The following is a 22,378-nucleotide window of genomic DNA, read 5'->3' on the forward strand; positions in this document are numbered from 1 at the left end:
GGAGGCCCCCCGAAGTCCTTCCCGCCTCTCACCACACTCTTGGCATCTTCCGGTCCCAGTGATGCTTTGAGCGAATGACCGCTGATGACGTCGCGCTCTCGCGACCGTGACGTCATCTCAGGTCCTTCGCACAAAGCATCACTGGGACAGGAAGATGCCGGGAGCACCGCAGCGCAGATCAGGGGCCGTCGGAAGGAGAGAATAACAATATTTTTAATTTTTTCTATTATTTTTAACATTCTATCTTTTACTACTGATGCTGCATAGGCAGATTCAATAGTAAAAAGTTGGTCACTCTTGTCAAGCACTATGCTTGACAAGTGTGACCAACCTGTCAAACACTTTTCCAAGCGATGCTTCAAATCACTTGGAAAACACTAGCATTCTGCAAGCTAAATCCGTTTGCAAAATGCTTGTTTTTCGCAGGAAATATGCATGCGAATTCGCATGCGTTTTACCCGCGGCGGGAGTTGCGGAAGGGTTGCAGAAATTTCTGCAGTATTTCCGAACGTGTGCACAAAGGGAACCACTCATCACGAAAAGAGTCCAATCTGTAGGCACCATGTAGTAGAACCGGGGGATTGGAGCAGATTGATATATAGTTTTTTTGAGAAAAGTCTCAGTATAACTTGTGTTTTAATGATTTTATCCTCTGCTTTTTCTGGGATTTTGGGTCCAGTGGGCGGTCCTATCAGTGACTGAAAGCTGTCTCTGTATGCACACTTATGCAAAGACAGCCATCCATCACTAATAAGACCAACGACTGAACCCAAAATCCCTGAAATAGCAGAGGATTGAATCATTAAAACACAGATTATACTAAATCTTTTCTCACAAAAGTACCGTATACATTAACCTATTCAGCTCCTCCAGCTGTAACATGGTGCCTGCAGATTGAACTGCACAATCATGGTGGCAGGTTCCTTCTCCCTTCATATGTGGGCAGATGTGCTTCACTAGTGCAGCTTAGATCCCACAAGTGGCCGATGAGACGTCGGCGCACTCTGTCTTTCTGAATGTATAGAATGCGTGTAGGTCACAGCAGAGGAGCTTCCTGCTGCACATGCACCTGTATTAACATTCTATGACAGGTTTCTGTCTTTAACAACACAGCAACCATATTAATTCTATAGCGATTACCTTCCTACACAAAATGATTGTCATTTGTAATTAAATGTATTTAAAGGAAATGTCACTATTGATAATTTCCTAGCTGTTTTTCTTTTCCAATTACCGGAGAGCTACTTAAAACAGATGGGTTACAGATTAACCCCTTCACTCTGCTGCCATTTTTAGTTTTTGCGTTTGTTTTTTGCCCCCCCCCCTTCTTCCCAGAACCATAACTTTTTTTTACTTTTCTGTCATTATGGCCATGTTATGGCTTGTTGTTTACGCGATGAGTGGTACTTTTGAACGACACCATTGGTTTTACCATATCGTGTACTCGAAAACGGGAAACTGCAAAAAAGTGCAATTCCACAACTGTTTTTTGGACTTTTTTTTTTACCATGTTCACTACATGCTAAAACTGACCTGCCATTATGATTCTCCAGGTCATTACAAGTTCACAGACACCAAACATGTCTAGGTTGTTTTTTAATTAAATGGTGAAAAAAAAATCCAAAGTTTGTTTTAAAAAAATGCGTCATTTTCCGAGACATGTAGCGTCTCCATTTTTCCATGATCTCGGGTTGAGTGAGGACTTATATTTTGCGCGCCGAGCTGACGTTTTTAATTATAACATTTTGGTGCAGATACGATCTTTTGATCGCCTGTTATTGCATTTTAATTCTGCTGAATGTGGAAACACCCCACGTAGTCGGGAGGGACGGAGCACCATTAGCATCCTGGAGCAAAGATTTTCATATAATAGTTTGCAAACTCCATATACGGAGCCCTAAGTGCTAGATGAACACAATTCCCCTGCTGCCATACATTAAAAGACTTTTTTTTTTTTTTTTTGCTAGAACAAGTTTTTGCATTGCCATATTTTGAGAGCTATAATGCTTCCTCATTTTTGTGATGGCTTGTTTTTTGCGGGAAGAGTTGACATTTTTTTATCACCTTCTATTCCGATGTTTGATAGTAATCAAGAAGGAAAAACAGCAATTCAGGATTATTTTGTTTTACATGCTTTTCCGCATGTGGTAAAATTAATATGGCAGCTTTATGATTCAGGACCGTATGATTACAGTGATAGTACATATATATAATTTATGTTTTGGCGCTTTTACACATAAACTATGTTGTAGAACTTTTTATTTGTCCTCTGATGGAGCTGTGCGGTGGCTTTTTTTTTCTTTTAGTAATGTTCAGTAATGGGAAAGGTTCTTCACTGAATGCAGATTTTACCTCACAATTTTGATAATAACTGATCAATTTTGGCACAGAAAAAAAAGCATATGATTTCTCTGATAAGATATATTACAAAGTTGCTAATTTTCAGGTGTACTACTGATTTTTTAAATAAAAATTAAAACAACGGTTACTCGTCAAGCACCTTTGTATGACAGATCAATGTGGCCTCCCTTATAAATGGCAGCCATGATGCACATGTGAACAAAGCTTGAACGTACAAAAGTGAAGGTCTATAACTAGTAGACTGTAATAACATGTATCTTGTGCTGGTTGTGTGTAGTATAATAATTATATGTTGGAAAAAAAGATGACTGACATAGATGTGGTTCGACAGACTCAAGCAAATCTCAGTGTGTCAGCGATAACCCCTATGGCGGCCATTTGCTTTCCTCAACTTTAGAATGAGAGACTGCAAGGATAATGACCTATGATAAAAACTTATTGACATCTTTACATTCTGTGTTTTCATTAAACTAGTAAAAATTTCAAGGCATTTCAATGCAAAATTGGCACACACCAGAAATGCCCAAGTGCTACCTGAAAACACCCAATCAAGTGCATATCTTCACTCAATAGTATCGTACTACCCTTCACTTTGACAGTTCGCACCGGCCTCCTGAATACTGAGTGTCTTTGTTTGCAAGAAGCAGAAACTGCTAGTACAAATGCAAAAATAATGGAAAATGGAGCCATGTGAAATCGGAAGGTTGAAGTCACCAATGTAAACACAGGCCGGAGCCTGCTCAGAGTTGCTAGGCAACCAGGGTAGAGCCCCGGCTTCCTGCGATACACTGGAGACCGATATACCGTAGCTCTTTACCAAGTGCAGAACAAGAGAATAGCACAACACTGAAGCCTCATGTATCAATGTGTCGTCAGGCAATTACATCTTATAGCTGCCAATGATACTGCCTGTTTCTGCTTTTTGTGCTCATTGACAGTCTAAGACAGCAACATCAATCATGAGAGTACTGGACATTGCGTGTAGCGTCTATAGGTAACATGTCTAACATACACTCAGCTCATTATCTCTATCCTCCTGATTGCCAAAACATTATTTCCTGCATGAAGGACATAGGACTGTTAGACCACGTGCACATGTAGAGTTTTTGGTGACCTTTTTACCTCCCCATTTGTAAGCTAGAACCAGGAGTTAAGAGGATAGAAACACATCACCACTTCTGTATTGATCACACACTCCTGGTTTCGGCTTAAAAATACTGAGGTAAAATACTGACCAAATACTGAACGTGTGCACGTGGCCTTAGACAGCTGGATTTCTATGCACAGGAGTCTGTTGATGCTACCATGCAACTCTAGAGAAAGCACATACCATATTCTTTGGACTATATGATATACTTTTTTCCTCCCAAAATTTGGAGGAAAATGGGGGGGGTGTCTTATAGTCCCGATGTACCTGCTGTGGCTTTGGATGGAGAGGTGGGATCGCAGCAGCGACGGACCAGCAGGTCACAGGAGGCAGGAGCCAGCTACTGCAGCTAAAGCCTGTGCCCCCTGCTAAAGAGAATTGAATATTCACTGCTCTTCACACCCATCGGAGTTTAGAGCAGTGAGTATTAATTTCTTTTTAATAATAGCGGACACACTATATTCATGGATCTTTAATAGCAGGCATGGTAATCACAGCCGCTGGCTTCCTGCAGTTGCTGAGCAATCACGACTGCCCGCTATTAAAGACACTGAATATTTACTGCTGTCCACACCAATTGGAGTGGAGAGCAGTAAATATTTATTCCCTTTAGTAGCGGGCACACATGATTGCCCGGCCACTGCAGGAAGCTTGTGGCTGTGATTACTGTGCCAGCTGATGATGACTATTCACTGGTCCACACTTCTACAGTCCCAGCGTGGGTAGCAGCGAGTATTCCGGCAGCTGTCCTCTGCTTGTAAGCAGCGTATGATGTCACTGCCATGCGCTGTGCAAGCACAAATCAGCTGCCGGCATCAAAACAGGATGCTGCGAGGGAAGATAAATAGAATGATTTTGTTTTTTTCTGATGGAGGCCATGTATACCAGGATAGGGATGGCAACCATGCATAACAGGATAGGGATTGAAGGGACCATGCATTCCAGAATGGGGATGAGGAGGCAATGCATACCAGAATGGAGATGAGGAGGCAATGCATACCAGGATAGGGATGAGGGGGCCATGCATACCAGAATAAAGGATATTAGCACAGAATTTTTTTTCTATTTTCCGCCTCTAAAACCTAGGTGCCTATTATAGTCCAATAAATATGGTAACTACACAACTGACGTCAGTGCAGGGGTTAGGGGTCAGAACAGCACAAGAAAATCCTGTCATTTTCAATCTAGAAAAAGCAGAAATGATAAAAACTACAGTCTTGGTGTTTTAAGTGTTTAAGTGTCAAACTAGGGACTTTATAATGTTTCATTATTAAAATGCTTTGTGAAGCATTCACAGGTGAGTGCCAATATAGCCAAGACTCTTGTGGTAAAGGACTAGCCAGCAGTAAAAATATTTAAAAAGCACTATCTTTTCAGATGCCGTAGTAAAGGTTACATTATACACCTCCATTTAAACTAATGGTCATCCATGTGATGCACGGACATGCTGGTTCCTTCTCCTATGATGTGCATACGCCCTAAAAGTGGTGGCACCAGCACTGTCTACTAGTGACTCTTCTCAGTGCATTGCTGGCTAGGTACAAACCAGTCTCACTCAATAAATAAATAAATAAATAAATAAATATATATATACATACTATATATATATATATATATATATATATATATATATATATATATATATATATATATATATATATATATACACATACATACATACATATATACACACCGAGGCAGAGACCACGAAAACAAAAGCAGAGCCTTTCTGGCTTAATGGAAATACAAGACAAAAGTGCAACAGAGTTCTTGCTCTGCAGGTTCCACCTGCAGACACCAGCAATGTTCTCCACTCCCCCTGTAGCCACGTGGGAGTGTTCCCTCTCCCAATACACACACAGACTGTCTCTCATATCCAGGTATTTAACCAGGACCATGTGATGATCACATGATTGTGACATCACCGCATGTCCTGCTAGTACACATGCCGGTGTCAGCTTTGCAAGAGGGGATATGGTGAGCACCCTCCCACGCACGCTATGGGTGCTCACATAAAACCAGCCCATTGTAACTTTACGATTAACCCTCTCGGCACTTTGTGTGCTGGAGGCAAGAATAATCTGGTTCTACATCACTGACTGTAGTATATGCAGTGACACGTATCTCCCTTCATACACTGTGCCAGTGACCCTGTCACATCATAAAAAAAAAAAAATCTATATCTATAAATATACATTCAAAAAAATTTCCTGTCATCAAGATTCCAGATTGTCCCTCAGTAAACCAAGCATTAGGCATTTTAACACCCCCAATCCTTTGTTACCCCGGAATAAAGCTGCCAGGTGTCTAGCAGCATTTCATCGCTGTACATACAGTCTCAGCAGGTGAAGTCAAGGAAAATGAATAAGAATAAAAGATCAATCCAGAAATGTAGAGAGGTTGGAGAAGAACCATGCAACTATCTAACGAACAATTAAGTTTATTACCTTGACATCTTGCTCGAGGGTACTGACGAGCTCACTATCCACCTGTCCTGTCTGTGCCACTCGTAGTCCTCTGCGCTCTGCCTTCTTCAGCCGGTACTGCAGGATTCGGCAGGTTTTGTGTACTTGCTCCAGCTGCTGCCTCAGTTCCTGAAGCTGATAGACATCTTCTTCCATGTAGACATCCCTCATTTCCAGCATCTCTGATCTCAGCTCCTCGATCTCATCCTGCATGAATAACAAAAAGGTTACGTTTATAATATTTTTATTTAATTTAAACTATTATATCGGTAGGTATCAAGTGACAGCTTGGTGTAAAGAAATCACTTTGATGAGCTAATAGTACTAGATGTTATCTCATTTTCGTGTTGGCATGTCAAGTGACAATGGGGAAGGTGTGTTGGGAGGAGGGTGGGGGTGGTAAAAACCCCCAAAAATAATGTTCACAATAATATAATTAATATGAACAACAGAAGCTGATCGAAAATCCAAAGTATTAAAAATGCAAGCTATTTTAGAAAAATGTGTATTACTGCGCATCTGCATTCTAGTGATTGGGGCTGAACTGCAATACAAGACACAGCCTGTAGACCAGGGATGAAAAACAGTTTCCGGGCTGTGGCCCACACTGTCACCTTGAACTAATCCCAAGGGGTGAAGTAAAATTACCATCAGAGCCATTTATGGCATATTTGGAGAATATAGCATAAATATATTATTGGATGGACTCCTAAAAGTGGTACTGGCACCTATGAGGACAATGAACGCCTCCTAACCCTAATCAAACTCCAGAAAGGAAGATCATGCACACAAGCAGCTCCATCTATTAGTATATCTAATATATAAAGCTGAATGTGTGTGTATGTATGTGTATGTATTTATGTTAGTATGTCCGGAATTGGCATCTGCACCATCGTAGCTACAGCCACAAAATTTTGCAGAGTCACACGTCTGGACCCCGAGAGCGTCATAGGCTATGTTGTGAGGCGAAATTTTAACCCCGCGGGTTCCAATTCACCAAACAATTTTGACCCTATCTACATAATGGGGAAAAAGTGAAAGGAAAAGTGTTGGAGGAAAATTGACAGCTGCCAGATGTGAACCAGGGGGACTGAAAGAATGAGAGCGATGGCGCCAAAGAGTATATACCGCACAGTTGCTAAGGTGGGGCCCTGACGTGGGATACTCACCACACACGGGGAGATGAACACACACACAAAATGCGCCACACACTACCACGTGCTTCCACACATATACCACCCTCAGCACACATTTCACCACACATACACCAACCTCACCACATAAAAGTCGAAACACAAAAGTCGCCACTCAAAACTCGCCACGCTGTCTCAGAGCTGTTTAAAAGATGAAAAATGAGCTGTGATTGGTTGCTATCAGCAATAGCTTTCTTTGTAGACAGTTGTGGTAACTGAGGCCTATTATTCTTATCATTTCTATGGTGTTATCATCCTTCTGTAAAGCTGGAAACAACACAATTACCGTGCCAACACAGACCACCCTCTGACACAGACTGCAGGGGGAGCCCAGTATCACACAGGATAGGATTAGATACACGGCTCAGCAGTCAGTATCACACAGGATAGGATTAGATACACGGCTCAGCAGTCAGTATCACACAGGATAGGATTAGATACACGGCTCAGCAGTCAGTATCACACAGGACAGGATTAGATACACGGCTCAGCACACAGTATCACACAGGATAGGATTAGATACACGGCTCAGCAGTCAGTATCACACAGGATAGGATAAAATACACAGCTCAGCAGTCAGTATCACACAGGATAGGATTAGATACACGGCTGAGCAGTCAGTAACAGGATAGGGTTAGATACACTGCTCAGCAGTCAGTATCACACAGGATAGGATTAGATACACGGCTGAGCAGTCAGTAACACGATAGGATTAGATACACAGCATGATTAGATACACGGCTGAGCAGTCATTAACACACGATAGGATTAGATACACAGCTCAGCAGAAAGTATCACACAGGAGAGGATTAGGTACACATCTCAGCAGACATTATCACACAGGATAGGGTTAGACACAGCTCAGAAACAGGACGTGCCAAAGGAGAGGACATTTTCATTCCAAGAATTCCACTCATTCCATCTGATTTGTTTTTTTATTTGAAATGCATCCAGTTTCCAGTTCAACTGCTATTTGCAATGTTCATTAACAATGCTCAGGGACAGTCCTTGAAAGTAGTAGGGATCGATTTAAGTAGTTCGGATCGATTTGCATTCTCCATGCTTTTCTCAAGGCCAACTTGTTCAAGAGTTGGAACTGACAAAAATCTGTTCATCTTTGCACCGAAAGGAAAAACCAAACATGTTGTTTATCAAAAGGCTCTTGAATGAGTTGAAAATAAAATACTATCAATAATTGGGTAATTGTTTAGTTAATTTGTGTTGCAAATCTGTAGTGTTAAATATATGATGTGAAATGGTTTTATGTGCAATATAATCATTATAATTTGTTATAACTAGCCACAGTTGGTTACTATGCCCAGGCAACGCCGGGCTCTTCAGCTAGTGTCTAGTATATAGTTGCAGAAATAGCCAATTGCTTCAATATTCCCATAAAACTACTAAATGAAGGTAGGTGCACCCCTCGTGGCCACCGCTTTAGTTCACCTACTCTTAGTGGAGTGGCATGCTGGGGTAAAACACCAGATTATACAATATTGTGGGATCCTCAAAACAGTCACTCTATTGCTACTTATCTCTGTCTGACCGGGAAGATACATGCAGCAACCAGACGCGGACAAGCTTGTCTTTCACCAGATGTTTGTGGACTCCACAGAAAACCATTGTGACCCACATGTAGTTACGTGATGAAGGTTGTGGTGCTTTTTCTAGGGAAGTGGGGGGAAACAACCTTATTCCTAATCCAGAAAAAATTCTTTAAAGGAACTGTTCCCAGGATTATTTGGCAGCCTTGTACCACTTCAGACTGAAGGGTTCCTCCTTGACTGACAGATTGGACCAGCAGCATCAATGCACCGTTGCCTAGAACTGTGCACTCATGATTCTGCAACATATACCACGTTGCCTCTGCTGCATCAGAGAAGTGGTACTAAAGCAAGCAGGTATCAGAAGCCAACAATGGCAGCAGGCTGATTCTGTACAGTATTTACAAGCTCTACTGGAAAGAGCTTGTAAGCACTGCACATGTTTTTAGCTAGACTATAGTAGTAGCTGGCAAGGAGCCATAAAAGATTAAAAAGTATGATCTTGAAGACAGAGAAATTTTAACAAGTGAATTTCAAAGTTGCTAGTCTTTCCAAACACTTTGCAATATTACCCATATCAGAAAATGGAAATAAACTTTAATGATAAGCTTTCAAATGTTAGTGATTCTTGACTATATTTATGAAAACTGGCACAGACAAAAACAAAGGTATTGCCGAAACCAAGTGATTAGACACCATTTCCCATCTTTATGGTACAGGTCAAAAAGAGGAACAAATCACAGAAGAACAATCACTGGTTATAAGCCCTAGCCATCACTCGTATGCTCCCATGACAAATCCACTTCATTCAAGTGGATTATTTGGGGCAGTATATAAGTATATAATCAATCCATGTGATGAGTGGATCATAAAAATTAAATTAAAAAAAAAAAAAAAAAGATGGAAGCAAGCATGGCAGAAGAGTCATGCTTTTCAGGTAAGAACAAAAAGAATACAAGAAAAAAAAAAAACTGTAAACTAGTTCTGAAAGTCTAAATATGAGACAACTCTGCATAAGTAATCACACAACTTGAACACATTGAGCTCAACATTACCATGTCTGTTGGCGAGCCATTTCCCCGAGCACCTGAACTCTATACAGAACCATGATCAAACACAAAGAGATTAAAGTCTAGGGTCAGGAAGGGTCTCTACACCCATGGCGGAGTAGGTGCAAGAAAAGGAGAAGTGACAGCTTGAGAGGAGGCCCAGGCAGATGTCCTACGCAGGCCGACAGCCCCTCACCTCCCGGACAGGGACGCACTTTTTATTGTGGATTTGGCACCGCACTATAATTGTGGAATACGCCATTAATAATTCAAAGGAAAGTAACATGTCCAATCTGCTTGACACATCCACTGCCCATCCGCCCTGTAGTCATCAAGTCTTCATTACATAAGGCATAGGGAGGAGAACACACTATGATGGGCTCACTAAATGGATACTTATTTCCTAAAAGTCACTGGCAGCAAACATGGTTACACCCATTGTTCAAAATGAAAAAGAGGGGAGAAGTGTGACAATTTGCTGCTGTCTTTACATGGATAGAATATAGATGTTTTAATCATTAACAAGAAATTACTATTCTGAGGCATCTTCTCTTATAACTGCATTGGGATGTCCCTCTGTTAGTTGACAAGTATTTTGACAATGGGCCATTACGTCTGTAGACAGTGTACAAGGACAAAGTTGACAAAGAAGGGAGTGGGTAACAACCAGAAGTCAATTTTTTCACGTTTCAAGGAGGAAAAACAACTCTAAAAAAAAAAAAAAAAAGATAAAGGGTATACCTGTATTTGTGATCTGGAACGAAAGCAGAAACTGTGATGACACTGTACAGAAGCTCCTGGATTTGGTCAGTTAGTCTATGGCAGTGGTTCCCAAACTCCAGTCCTCGCGGACCCCAACAGGTCATGTTTTCAGGATTCCCACATGTTACACATGTGAGAATTCCTGATGCCTTGAGGATACGTCCATCACCTGTGAAATACTAAGGAAATCCTGAAAACATGACCTGTTGGGGTCCGCGAGGACTGGAGTTTGGGAACCACTGGTCTATGGGATATTTTTACTGCACGAGAGAACAGATGAAAAGGTTTTTTTCTAAAGGTGACGTGGTACCAATATTTTGGAGACCTTAACACAGGCATAATCCATACATACTAGAAATACTGAGGCTTTGTATGGAATGTAGAGAAGACGTGACTATTCCAAAGTGCGGCCTTCACTCCGTACTATCACACTCCCCACCATCCTGCCTCCTGATGGCTGCTGGCAGCACTAACATATACAGATACTATCCTGCATAGTATAAGCCGATCACGAAAGAAGCTTATCATAGGAAAACATGTCAAAACTTGAGATAGAGAAATGTGAGGACATCTACTAGGGTCAATGGGCATGCCTTCAAAAGGCAGATGGTGCAATTTCCAAAGCAGACATAATAACCAGGAGAGACGCAGGGTTAAAACTAATTGCAGCAAAGAATTACTCACGTAACTCCAGTTATTATCGTAAGCTCTTCATACAGTACATTCATTTCCCTGTAATACTGCAATTGTGACTGGACAGCACAGTCAGAATACGATTATTCATGTCCCAAAAGCTCACATTATCTAATGCCATTTTAACACATGGCACAATTGTACCCGCTAGTGATCCTTTACCATCAGGCACGAAAATTAAAAATATCTAACCATACATGTCTCATTCATCGAGACCTCTTATCCACAGTCCACACCACTCCTACTGCTATAAATGGCACTTCTGTCTCACATTTTGCGAAATTGCATAGTTATGGGAAATTTATAGGTTCCCTGCTGTGACTATCCAGTTCATATAACGAGTTAAACCACATAGGGCTTGTTCACACGTAAGGAGAAAAAAAAAAAAAAAAAAACATCGCGTTTCAAGGTACCAGCAGTGAATGACATGTCTGAAATCTCTTGAACCTGCTGCTGGGGATTTGACTTATCAAAGCGTATTTTGAAACCTGCAACATGTCACTTATCTCAGCATTTTGCACCCATTCAAATGCATGGGGATGTGGGGGGTACGACACTCAGCATGTGCATTTTACATAGTATTTTTCCTGCCAACAATCTGATTTTTGCTGCAGAAAAATCAGCGAATCCTCAACGTGTGCACATATTTGGTTTTAGAAAAGAGACTCATTTGGCCATATTATATTTAACCTTCAGGAAAATGTAGCATTTATTACCATTCCAATTAAACGGTCAGTCCTAAATTCCCATGTTAACCCTATCCCATGGATTCAGGTTAACTTGCGGATTGTTGCAGGTGAACTCCAAATATTCTGAAATATTCTGCAGCCTTGTCTTGAAAGGAGCAGCAGTGCACATGAATGGTCTCAGTGACATAGTCTTTGGGACTGCTGGAGAAAGCAGAGCACTGTACTTGGCCGTTTCTGGAAGTCTCATTCACAATGAATGGAGTAGAGTCTAATCCTATGGACCCGCGTCATTCAAGACACAGCCCCATTCTCTGCGCTCAAGAGCTCCAATTTTGGGATTATGGGGGTCCCACAAGTCTCTCAACAAGTTATCAAAAAACAAATCACCGAAAAAACTGAACCCTTCAACAGAAGTATCACTGATGAGATAATAATCTTTTATTTTTATATAGCGCTAACATATTCCGCAGCGCTTTACGGTTTGCACACATTATCAGATAACATTCAACTTTATTAATCCAAAAATTCACCCCCAGAAATTAACCAGAGACTGACTAATACACACGCAGGAAAACAAAAACAAAAACCCAAAGTCTCCGCAATATTTATAGGGTGAGGTGGCAATCCACACTCACTCTCCAGTATATCGTCTGGATAGTGAGTGTGGATTGCCACCTCGATATATATATATATATATATATATATATATATATACACATACACACACTGTATATTGCTGGGACATTGGGTTTATGCTTTGTTTTTTTATTTGTGTGTGTGCATTAGTCAGTCTCTGGTTAATTTCTGGCGGTGAACTATTATTTGTGGATTAATAAAATTGAATTTTTTCTCTTATCAGTGATACCGCTCAACAAGTTATCCCCGATCCATAATTTGCATTTTTTTTCATAATCTTTTAAAAACTTAACCCTAGAATCCCTGTCATAGACCTCTCAACTAACCAAATTAGATCTTCTGCTTTGCACTGAGGAGGGGCAAATACCCTGAAACAACTACAAATGGAGTTCCTGTTTTAGCTTCTTATCTCAAGTCATGTGGCAAGGCTTGTTAAAGAGTCGATATTAACTATTAGGATTGGTACACTTTAGGTCCATTCCTGTTTTTGTCTGAAGGCTACTTGCATATATAAATTCAATGAGGATGACTGCGTGACCTAAATCTTCTTACAACAGCATGACACCCTCCACGACGAGAAATGTTCCCTTTACATAGCCTATACCCCAATGTAAATTTCAATCTGTTAATGGGTTTTATATGAGCCCCATCTACATTACAATAAGCAGCATCTTAGAGTTGTAGGCAGGGTATTAAGATGTGTTGCTGGCACACCGAGAGTCTGAAATGATTACACATACACTTCCATTTGTATCCCATACAAATGTACAGGAGATATAGTGTAACATACAACATCTCCAAACAACAGCAAAATCACTGCAAAGTCTAAACTAATAATAGCTTTGACTTTCAAAAAAAGTTGATGGCAAAGAATGGCCCCCTCCCCGAACATCACAAGACCTAAAAACAAGACTTCATGCCTCAGATCTTGAGAATTAATAGAAAAGTTCAAAGACTGACTAGAAAAATGCTGAGCACCACAAATACAGGAAAAATGCATCCCCCATGTCTAGCTAGCATAAGGGGAAAGAGGAGGGCATGATGGAAGCTTTCAAGTACATGAGATCATTATACAAAGTTCAGGAAGGAAGTGTGATTGCTAGAAGGAGCCAGAGAACAAGAGGTTATGTGCAGAGAGCAGAAGGTGGGATGCTCCACTATTTACATTCAGCAGTGTATGGAGGATGAAAAAGACTGACAGTGGCTCTTAGGCCTCTTTCACACTTCAGTTTTTTGCATCAGTTCAAATCCGCCAAAAAGTCAGACAAGCGGATCCGTTTTCAACTGATGTGAACGGAAGGCACAGGATCCGTTTGCAGACGGATCCTGAAAAGAAAGAGAAAGAGAAAGAGAGAAATCTTTGAGGATGGTGACAGACAGCAACTTTTGGCGGATCCTCAAAAAAACAGATGCAACGGACAGCAATCCGTCACAATCCGCCAATAATGGAAGTCAATGGGGGAGAAAAACGGATCCTCAAAAGAAAATTGAGGATCCGTTTTTTTCAAAACCTGGCGGATTGTGACTGATTGTAAAAAACTGAAGTGTGAAAGAGGCCTTAGGCAAGATATACGAATCTACAGGGTTCAAGAGGAATCCTGTGTCACTACTGCAATACAATAAAGCATAACAGCTCTACTACAGAGATTGTTGTAACAAATACTTGAATTCCCAATAAACTAACAATTTTGGATCATCTTATAAATCTGTGTTGTTCCTCAGTTATTCCTCTTGACAGCTGCATGTCACCATTATCCACACAAAGTGACAATGTTGCGTGAAGGCACACCCCTACCTACCCCCCCAACTTTCCAGTTGTCAATTTATTAATAAATAAATAACAGAGGAATAAAGTAATAAAAATTACAATATTCAGTTTGTTATATTTTGGGGCATTTCAGCATTTACTGATTGAGTACCTATCATTTACTTTCTTATTAATATGATAGGCAGTAGTGGGGTGCAGGAGGGCCTCACTAGAGTCGTCACAGAGCGGAGCCCAGTCATCACAGATTTCTTCCTGAGCCCCCTCACTGCTCATGGTGCAAGTTTCCTAGCTACCAGAGTCCATAATACAAACTGTACAGGTGTCCGGAGAAACCAAATCCCACTACACTCTCTTACGCCCTTTAATATACACCATCTTAAATCTTTCCAATGACAGCAAACACTAGGGAACATCGGTAATAGCATTATCACCATCACAATGCTGTCCTGGGGCTGTATGACGTCCATGTCCCTAAATTGTCAGTAGACTAATTAAGCAGCAACAAGTGTGCCTGGCACAGTAAACCAGCGCCCATCTGCCCTCTGTGTACACTGTACACAGACTGGCAGGCACAAGTTGCCAGTGTGTGCCTACAGAAACCTCTGGAGAGAAGATGCTTCTCCTTACAATACGCCGCTATATAAACCTACTTTCCACAAGTATATTAAGGAACCTGTCACCAGGAATAACGCTGTTAACCTGCAGATATGGGGTTAATCTGCAGGTTATGATGCTGGCCGGTGCCTGCATGCAGCAGTGAGAAAATGATCTTTATTCTCCCCACCTAATATCTGTAGGTTAACAGGGTTATTCCTGGTGACAAGGTCACTTTAAGGCTGGAGTCACACTAGTCTCTCTATATAAAAATGAATGTGTGTGTGTGTGTGTGTGTGTGTGTGTATCACCAACCAATCACTAAGCATCTCTCATTTCACCAGAGCTGGTTAAAAGAAGCTGAGCTGTGATTGGTTGCTATGAGCAACAGTTTTCCCACTTGACAACACCTCAGCAGACACTGACATGGAGGGAGAAATCTAGCATCCCTGGGAACATAAGCTTCCAGCCACTGTCTGCCCCACTGAAAGGAGCAGAGAGCACATGACAAATGTATCCCCCCTCCCTGCCTATATACCCATCATACATCCTCCATCCCGTAGGCACATCTTCCCTCTTAAAGGGATCATTGGTATGGAAGTCAGAGCAAATCCATCCAGCTCTTTGGTTTTGACCCCAGGCCTCTCTTAAAGGTATCCCCGGTATGGAAGTTAGGACCGTTCCACTCAGCTCTGTGGTTCTGACCCAAGGGTCTCTTAAAGGGATCAATGGTATGGAATTTAGGGCAAATCCACTCTGCGCTTTGGTACTGACCCCAGGCCCTTCTTAAAGGGATCTCCGGTATGGAAGTTAGGGCAAATCCCTCGGCGCTCTGATTCTGACCCCAGGGTTCTATTAAAGTGATCATTGGTATGCAAGTCAGGGCAAATACACTCAGCACTCTGGTACTGATCCCAGGCCCTTCTTAAAGGGATCCCCGGAATGGAAGTTAGGGCAAATCCACTCAACGCTCTGGTTCTGACCCAAGTCCCCTCTTAAAGGGATCCTCGGTAGGGAAGTGAGGGAAAAGCCACTCTGCGAGTTGGTACTGACCCCAGGCCTCTCTTAAAAGGATCTCCGGTATGGAAGTTAGGGTAAATCCCTCAGCGCTCAGATTCTCACCCCAGGCTTCTATTAAAGGGATCATTGGTATGGAAGACACAGCAAATCCTCTGGTTCTGACTCCCGGCTGACGGGATGATGTATTAGTGGTAGTTGTCCGGTGGCTCTGGCTGATGGGATGATGTGGGATATTAGGGGTAGTAGTCCAGTGGCTCTGGCTGACGAGATGATGTAGGATATTATAGTGAATGTGGCTATGCGGAATTGGCGGGGCTCTACACTCAGCTTTATATATATATAATCATTACAATTTGTTATAACTAACAATAGTTAGTTACTATGCCCGGGCAGCGCCGGGCTCTTCAGCTAGTGTAAAATAAAAATAACTTGTCTCATGTTATTCCAGATCATTAGTGCAAGTGTCATGCGACTACAGTGCAATTTCTCTCAAGCAGCCGCATGACACGCGTACGCAATGCGCTTTTGTCATCTTTTACATACTGCAATTCTCTACGTAATTTAAAGCTAGTTTTAAACTAATAAAGCTATCTTAGATACAGATATATAGAATTGATATATAGAATAGGTGTCTGTGAGATAATTAGTTCTGTGTGTGTAGTTTATTGTACATGCATTTAGCTAATAAAGAAATAAAAAAAAATGACCAGCTAAGGCAAAGCAGACAGCTGGCGGCAGAGATTAATAGGCTGGGAAGGTCCATGGATATTGGCCACTTCCCAGCCTAATAAATTCAGCTCCCAGCTACTTCAGAAATGGAGCATCTATTAGATGAGGCAATTCTGGTGCTTAGCCTCAGCTAATCCCGAATGTCCTAATGCGTTGGCAATCGGGGTAATGGGTTTGTGGGGTTGATATCAGCAGTAGAGTTGTGCAAATTTGATTGCGTCCCTGCTTATTCGGCAAGCTATAGCAAAGGGAACCCGAATACATGGAGAGCGTCGGCTGATCAGCTTATTCGGTAAGCGCTATAGCTTGCCAAATAAGAAGGGATCCGATCAAATTCGCTCATCTCTAATCAGCAGTTGTCACTGACATCAAGCCCTGAAGCTAGTAAAGGAGAGGTGCCTGTCAGATACCCCCATTAATAACCATGTAGTCAAAAGAAAAACACACACAAACGTCCCTTTATTTGTAAAAATCACTGCCTGATAATCTCAATCTTTCACCCATTTTTGAAAAAAAATGATTAATCCACATCGGTCCGCCACAATCAAAAATAAAAAATGGAGGTCCCACGACGATTCCCATCTTCTTCATCCAGTATAGGAGCCCCGTTTAGAGAACGAAGCTCCATAGACTGGAGCAGCAGCCACTGCCGGTTCTAGTGCTGCATTTCACGTGAACCCACCATTTCTGGGGTGGCTGAGGGCGGTTCTTATTAGGCAGGGAAGGTTCCAATATCCATGAACCTTACCAGCCTATTAATATCAGCCTGCAGCTGACAGCTCAGTCTTCACTGGTTGTCAAAAAAAGGTGGGACCCCACGTCATTTTTTTTTTTTTTTTTTGTGTCTCTCCCTTTCAATAAGCAGTAATGGCGAAGTAGACAGCTGTGATCTGACATTAATAGGTTGGTAGGCTCCATGGTTATTGGGCCCGAACCCAGTCTCATATAAGCCCACAGCTGTCAGCTTTCCCTTAGCTGGTTATTAAAAAATATGGGGGACTGTTATGAATGGGTCACCGAGGAGGATGTCAGGAACAGGCTAAGCCACCAGAAGACCAGAGAGGTTGGTAACTAAGTGGATTGCAGACCCCTGATCCTATCCACACAACTAGCAATAGCTGTGGAGCGTTCCTACGATGCCCTAAACACTGCGTCACAGCCGGAGGACTAACTAAGCATAAAGACAGAAAGATGAAATCTAAACTGCCCCAGAGCAGATCCCCAAAGAAATATAGACAGCCCCCAAAAATATATTGTCGGTGAGACAAGATGAGACACAAACACAGGCAGAGAACAGACTGAGCAAACGGTGGGGCCCAAGCTGTCTAGACAGGACAGGACAGAAAAGATACTATCTGCAGTCACGCACAAAACCCTGAAAAAGTCCAACACTTCTGATATACAAAAAACCTGAGGTCACACGACCTCACCCCCGCTAGATCAGCATTCTGGTATAAACTGGCAGCAAAGCAAAAAGATACTAACATAACAGGGGACTGAACAAGCTGCAACATATGAAGCAGGGCCCAGCGCTGCCCCCAGCAGGGAGCATGCTGAACCCTAGCAGCAAAACACAAAGCAAAAAAAAGACACAACCAGATTAGATGCAAAGGATTAGCAAAAGAATCACTTAGCTGAACCATGCAGATCAGGCAGAGGACAAAAGAACTCCAAATGCACCCAGAGGAAATCACCAGCAACCTCCAAGAGCAACCAGCTCAATTATATGCTCCCAGCCAGTAATCCCAGGTTCCCAATTATTGTCGTCAGGTGGAGAACTTCCATTCACCTGGCCAGCTCCAATACTCAATAACCACCAGAAAGGAGCTTCGGCTCAGAACTTTGAGCAAGGGAATTCACTACAGGGGACCCAGTGTTTTGTTGTTTTTTTTTTGTTTTTTTTTTTATAAATTAGCTTTATTTAACCTATTAAAATTTTTTAACTCCCTTTAGTGCCACGTGTGCTCAGGGGAAGAGTCCTGAGGAGAGAATTTGCATATTCCCAGTGCCTTCTGGGATAAGTGAAGAGTCTCCGCGAGCTCAACGATCACTGGATTTTGGCCGTTGCAGCTGAAAAGAGGAAATCGGTAAACTGCGCGCCTATCGGTGTGCAAATTTTGGCTCATTTTTTCATCGCTTTGAAATCTCTAACAACAACAATATGGAAGAGACCAGGAGCCATTTGGTGAGCTGCATTTCTTGCTACATGTTCATAGACTTACCAGTGGAAAAGCCTAACTTCACATGCCACAAATGCCAGCTTGTGTCCCTGTTGGAGAAAAAGTTGCAAAATCTCGAAGAGAGGTTAACTACATTGAAGATCATTAAGGAAGGTGAAGAGTTCTTAGAGCAGAATTATCTCTTCATGTTACAGAAAGAGAAGAAATTCGAAGTGCACCTTAAGATTCAGAGGAATGGAAACATGTGACCCAGAGAAGCAGGAGGATCGGGAGGCAGTCAGCGCCAATACTGCTAAGGAAGCAGTACCAGGCTCTTACACAGGAGAACGATGAAGAAATACATCAGGATAAGACTTTGCCCACAAATAGCAACCTTGTACGCCCTCAGAGTCCTCCTGGATGGAGAAAGAAAAATGTTGTGAAGAAGAAATGGAGAGTGGTGGTCATGGGGGATTCCCTGTTGAGAGGAACAGAGGCCACTATCTGCAGACCGGATATAACTTCAAGAGAATTGTGCTGTCTTCCAGGTGCGAAAATTAAAGATGTGGCTGACAGGATATCAGGACTCTTCAGACCTACAGATGACTACCCATTCCTGCTAATACATGTGGGGACAAATGACACCGCGAGAAACGACATGGAAACCATCTGCAGTGACTTTGAAAACTTAGGTAAGAAAGTGAAAGAACTTGGAGCGCAGGTGGTCTTCTCTTCCATCCTCCCTGTGGATGGCCATGGAACAAGGAGGTGGAATAAGATTCTGCAGGTGAACAACTGGCTACGTTGATGGTGCCGTCAGCAAGGATTTGGATTTCTGGATCACGGAGTGAATTACCTACATGATGGACTACTTGCTAGAGATGGGGTGCACCTTACGAAGACTGGAAAACATGTATTTGGAAGTCACCTTGCTACACTCATCAGGAGAGATTTAAACTAGAAGAATGTGGGAAGGGAAGCAAAAGGCCAGAAAAAGCCAAACACCTGGCAAATGCTATTGAGAACTCTGCTATTAGAAGTGGAAGGGAAGAACAAAGACAAAAAAAATCTAAATAATAAAAATATTGGAGAAAAAGAAACCAATCACAAACTAAAATGTTTCTATACTAATGCACAAAGCATGGGCAACAAATAAGGAGAATTGGAACTTCTAATGCAGGAAAAGAAATATGATGTAATTGGAATTAGTGAAACTTGGTGGGACGATACACATGATTGGAATACAAGACTAGAAGGATACAACTTATTTGCTAGAAACAGACTTGATATACGAGGAGGAGGTGTCGCATTGTATGTTAGAAACGCGTATATCTGCACAGAGATTGACGCTTCAGAGACTGGGAGTTCTGTGGAAAATGGGTAAGACTACAAGGACAGAACAATGGAAAGGACACCATTGTAGGCATTTACTACAGGCCGCCTGTGCAAGCTGAAGATATGGATGAACTCTTCATGCATCAAATGGCCAAGTTCTCCAAAAACTATGACATAGTGGTCATGGGAGATTTCAACTATCCAGACATTTGTTGGGAATCTCTCTCAGGCAAAACTAACAGGTCAAGGAAATTCTTATTCTTTCTTGCTGACAATTTTATCTTCCAAAAGGTAGGGAAGAAAACAAGGGGAACTGCTACCTTGGATCTAATCCTTATAAACAGGGAGGAAATGGTTGAGGAGGTAAAAGTGGCTGGGACCCTAGGAGGTAGCGACCATGCTATTTTAGAATTTTGGATAACTAGAGGAGGAAGACTTGTGAAGACTCAGACGTCAAGGTTAGATTTCAGAAAGGCAGATTTTAAGGGATTCAGAAAGAGAATTGGAGGGATCCAATGGCTGGATATCCTTAATGACAAAAATGTCCAGGAAGGATGGGAAATCTTGAAAAAAGGATATTCTCAAAGCACAATAGTTAACAATTCCAAAAAGAGGGAAGAATAGGAAGCATTTAAGGAAACCAGGATGGATGAACACAGAACTTAAGCACATGCTAAAAAGGAAGAAAAAAAATGTTTATAAAATGGAAAGAGGGAGGCATATCTAAAGAAGAATATAATGCTTTCTGCAGAACCTGCAGGGCACAAATCAGATTATCTAAAGCTGACAATGAATTGAGACTTGCAAGAGACGTCAAAAGCAATAATAAAGGATTTTGGGGATATGTCAAAAGTAAAAGAAAAGTCAAAGATGCTATAGGATTTTTACAGGATGAAAAATGATGAAATGGTAAGACAGCCGAACTTTTAAATTCCTATTTTGCATCTGTTTTCTCTCAGAAAGGAAATGTAACATCAACTGTTCTTCACTGTCCTATTAAGGGAATAGAAGAATCCAGGATATCTATAAAACAGAAATATAGTGAGGAAACACTTAGCTAACCTAAATTAATCCAAGTCTCCAGGTCCAGATGAATTACAGCCCAGAGTACTGAAGGAGATAGCAGAAGAAATTTTTGAACCCCTCTCCCTAATCTTTGAAAATTCTTGGAAAACAGGAGAAGTCCCAGAAGACTGGAGAAGAGCAAATGTTGTTCCTATCTTCAAAAAGGGGAAGGTGGTGGACCCAGGCAACTATAGGCCAGTGAGTCTGACTTCTATACCAGGAAAGATCTTTGAACAAATTATTAAACAACATGTATGCAAGTACCTGGATAAGAATGAATTGATTAAACAGTCAGCATGGGTTTGTAACTAATAAGTCATGTCAGACTAACTTAATTTCCTTCTATGACAGAATCACTGATTGGGTGGATCAGGAAAATGCTGTAGATATAGTATATCTTGACTTCAGCAAAGCATTTGACAAAGTATCTCACACAATCCTTATTGAGAAAATGGCTAAGTATGGAATGGACAAGGCAACTGTTAGGTGGATTCATAACTGGCTTAGTGATCAGATCTAAAGAGTGGTCATAGATGACTGCACATCTAGTTGGAAGAATGTCGCAAGTGGGGTACCACAGGGCTCTGTCCTGGGCCCTGTATTGTTCAACATCTTTATCAACGATTTAGATGAAGGAATTGAGGGTAAACTGATTAAATTTGCTGATGACACAAAGCTAGGAAGGATAGCTAATACTAGATAAGAGAGAGGATTCAAAAAGATATAAATAAACTGGAGCAGTGGGCAGCAACTAACACAATGGTTTTTAACAGGGAAAAATGCAAAGTACTACATCTAGGCAATAAAAATGAAAAAAGCACATACAGAATGGGAGGAATATGGCTAAGCAACAGCACATGTGAAAAAGACTTGGGTATACTAATAGATCACAGACTGAATAGGAGTCAATAGTGAGATTCAGCAGCAAAAAGGCAAATGCAATTCTAGGATGTATTAGCAGAAGCATACAGTCTAGATAACGTGAAGTCATTATTGCCCTCTACTCCTCTTTGGTCAGACCTCATCTGGAATACTGTGTCCAGTTTTGGGCGCCACATTTTAAAAGACATCAACAAACTGGAGCAAGTTCAGAAAAGAGCGACCAGAATGGTGACCGGTCTGCAAACCCTGTCTTATGAGGAAAGGTTACAGGATTTGGGAATGTTTAG

General features: G+C 41.6%; 1 protein-coding gene across 3 annotated transcripts in view; it reads right to left on the reverse strand.

The window, feature by feature from the left end:
* Nucleotides 1–22,378, reverse strand: part of MTCL2 (microtubule crosslinking factor 2) — a 125,855-nt gene that overhangs the window by 99,319 nt on the left and 4,158 nt on the right. For all 3 annotated transcript variants that reach the window (XM_073559435.1, XM_073559436.1, XM_073559434.1), the window contains exon 2: nt 5,956–6,180. In XM_073559435.1, the coding sequence (XP_073415536.1) occupies nt 5,956–6,180 (225 nt within the window). The remainder of the gene's footprint in view (nt 1–5,955; nt 6,181–22,378) is intronic.

Source organism: Dendrobates tinctorius, unplaced genomic scaffold (assembly GCF_039654945.1).
Source record: "Dendrobates tinctorius isolate UK_male_01 unplaced genomic scaffold, ASM3965494v1 ptg000270l, whole genome shotgun sequence".
In the NCBI taxonomy this organism is placed as follows: domain Eukaryota; kingdom Metazoa; phylum Chordata; class Amphibia; order Anura; family Dendrobatidae; genus Dendrobates; species Dendrobates tinctorius.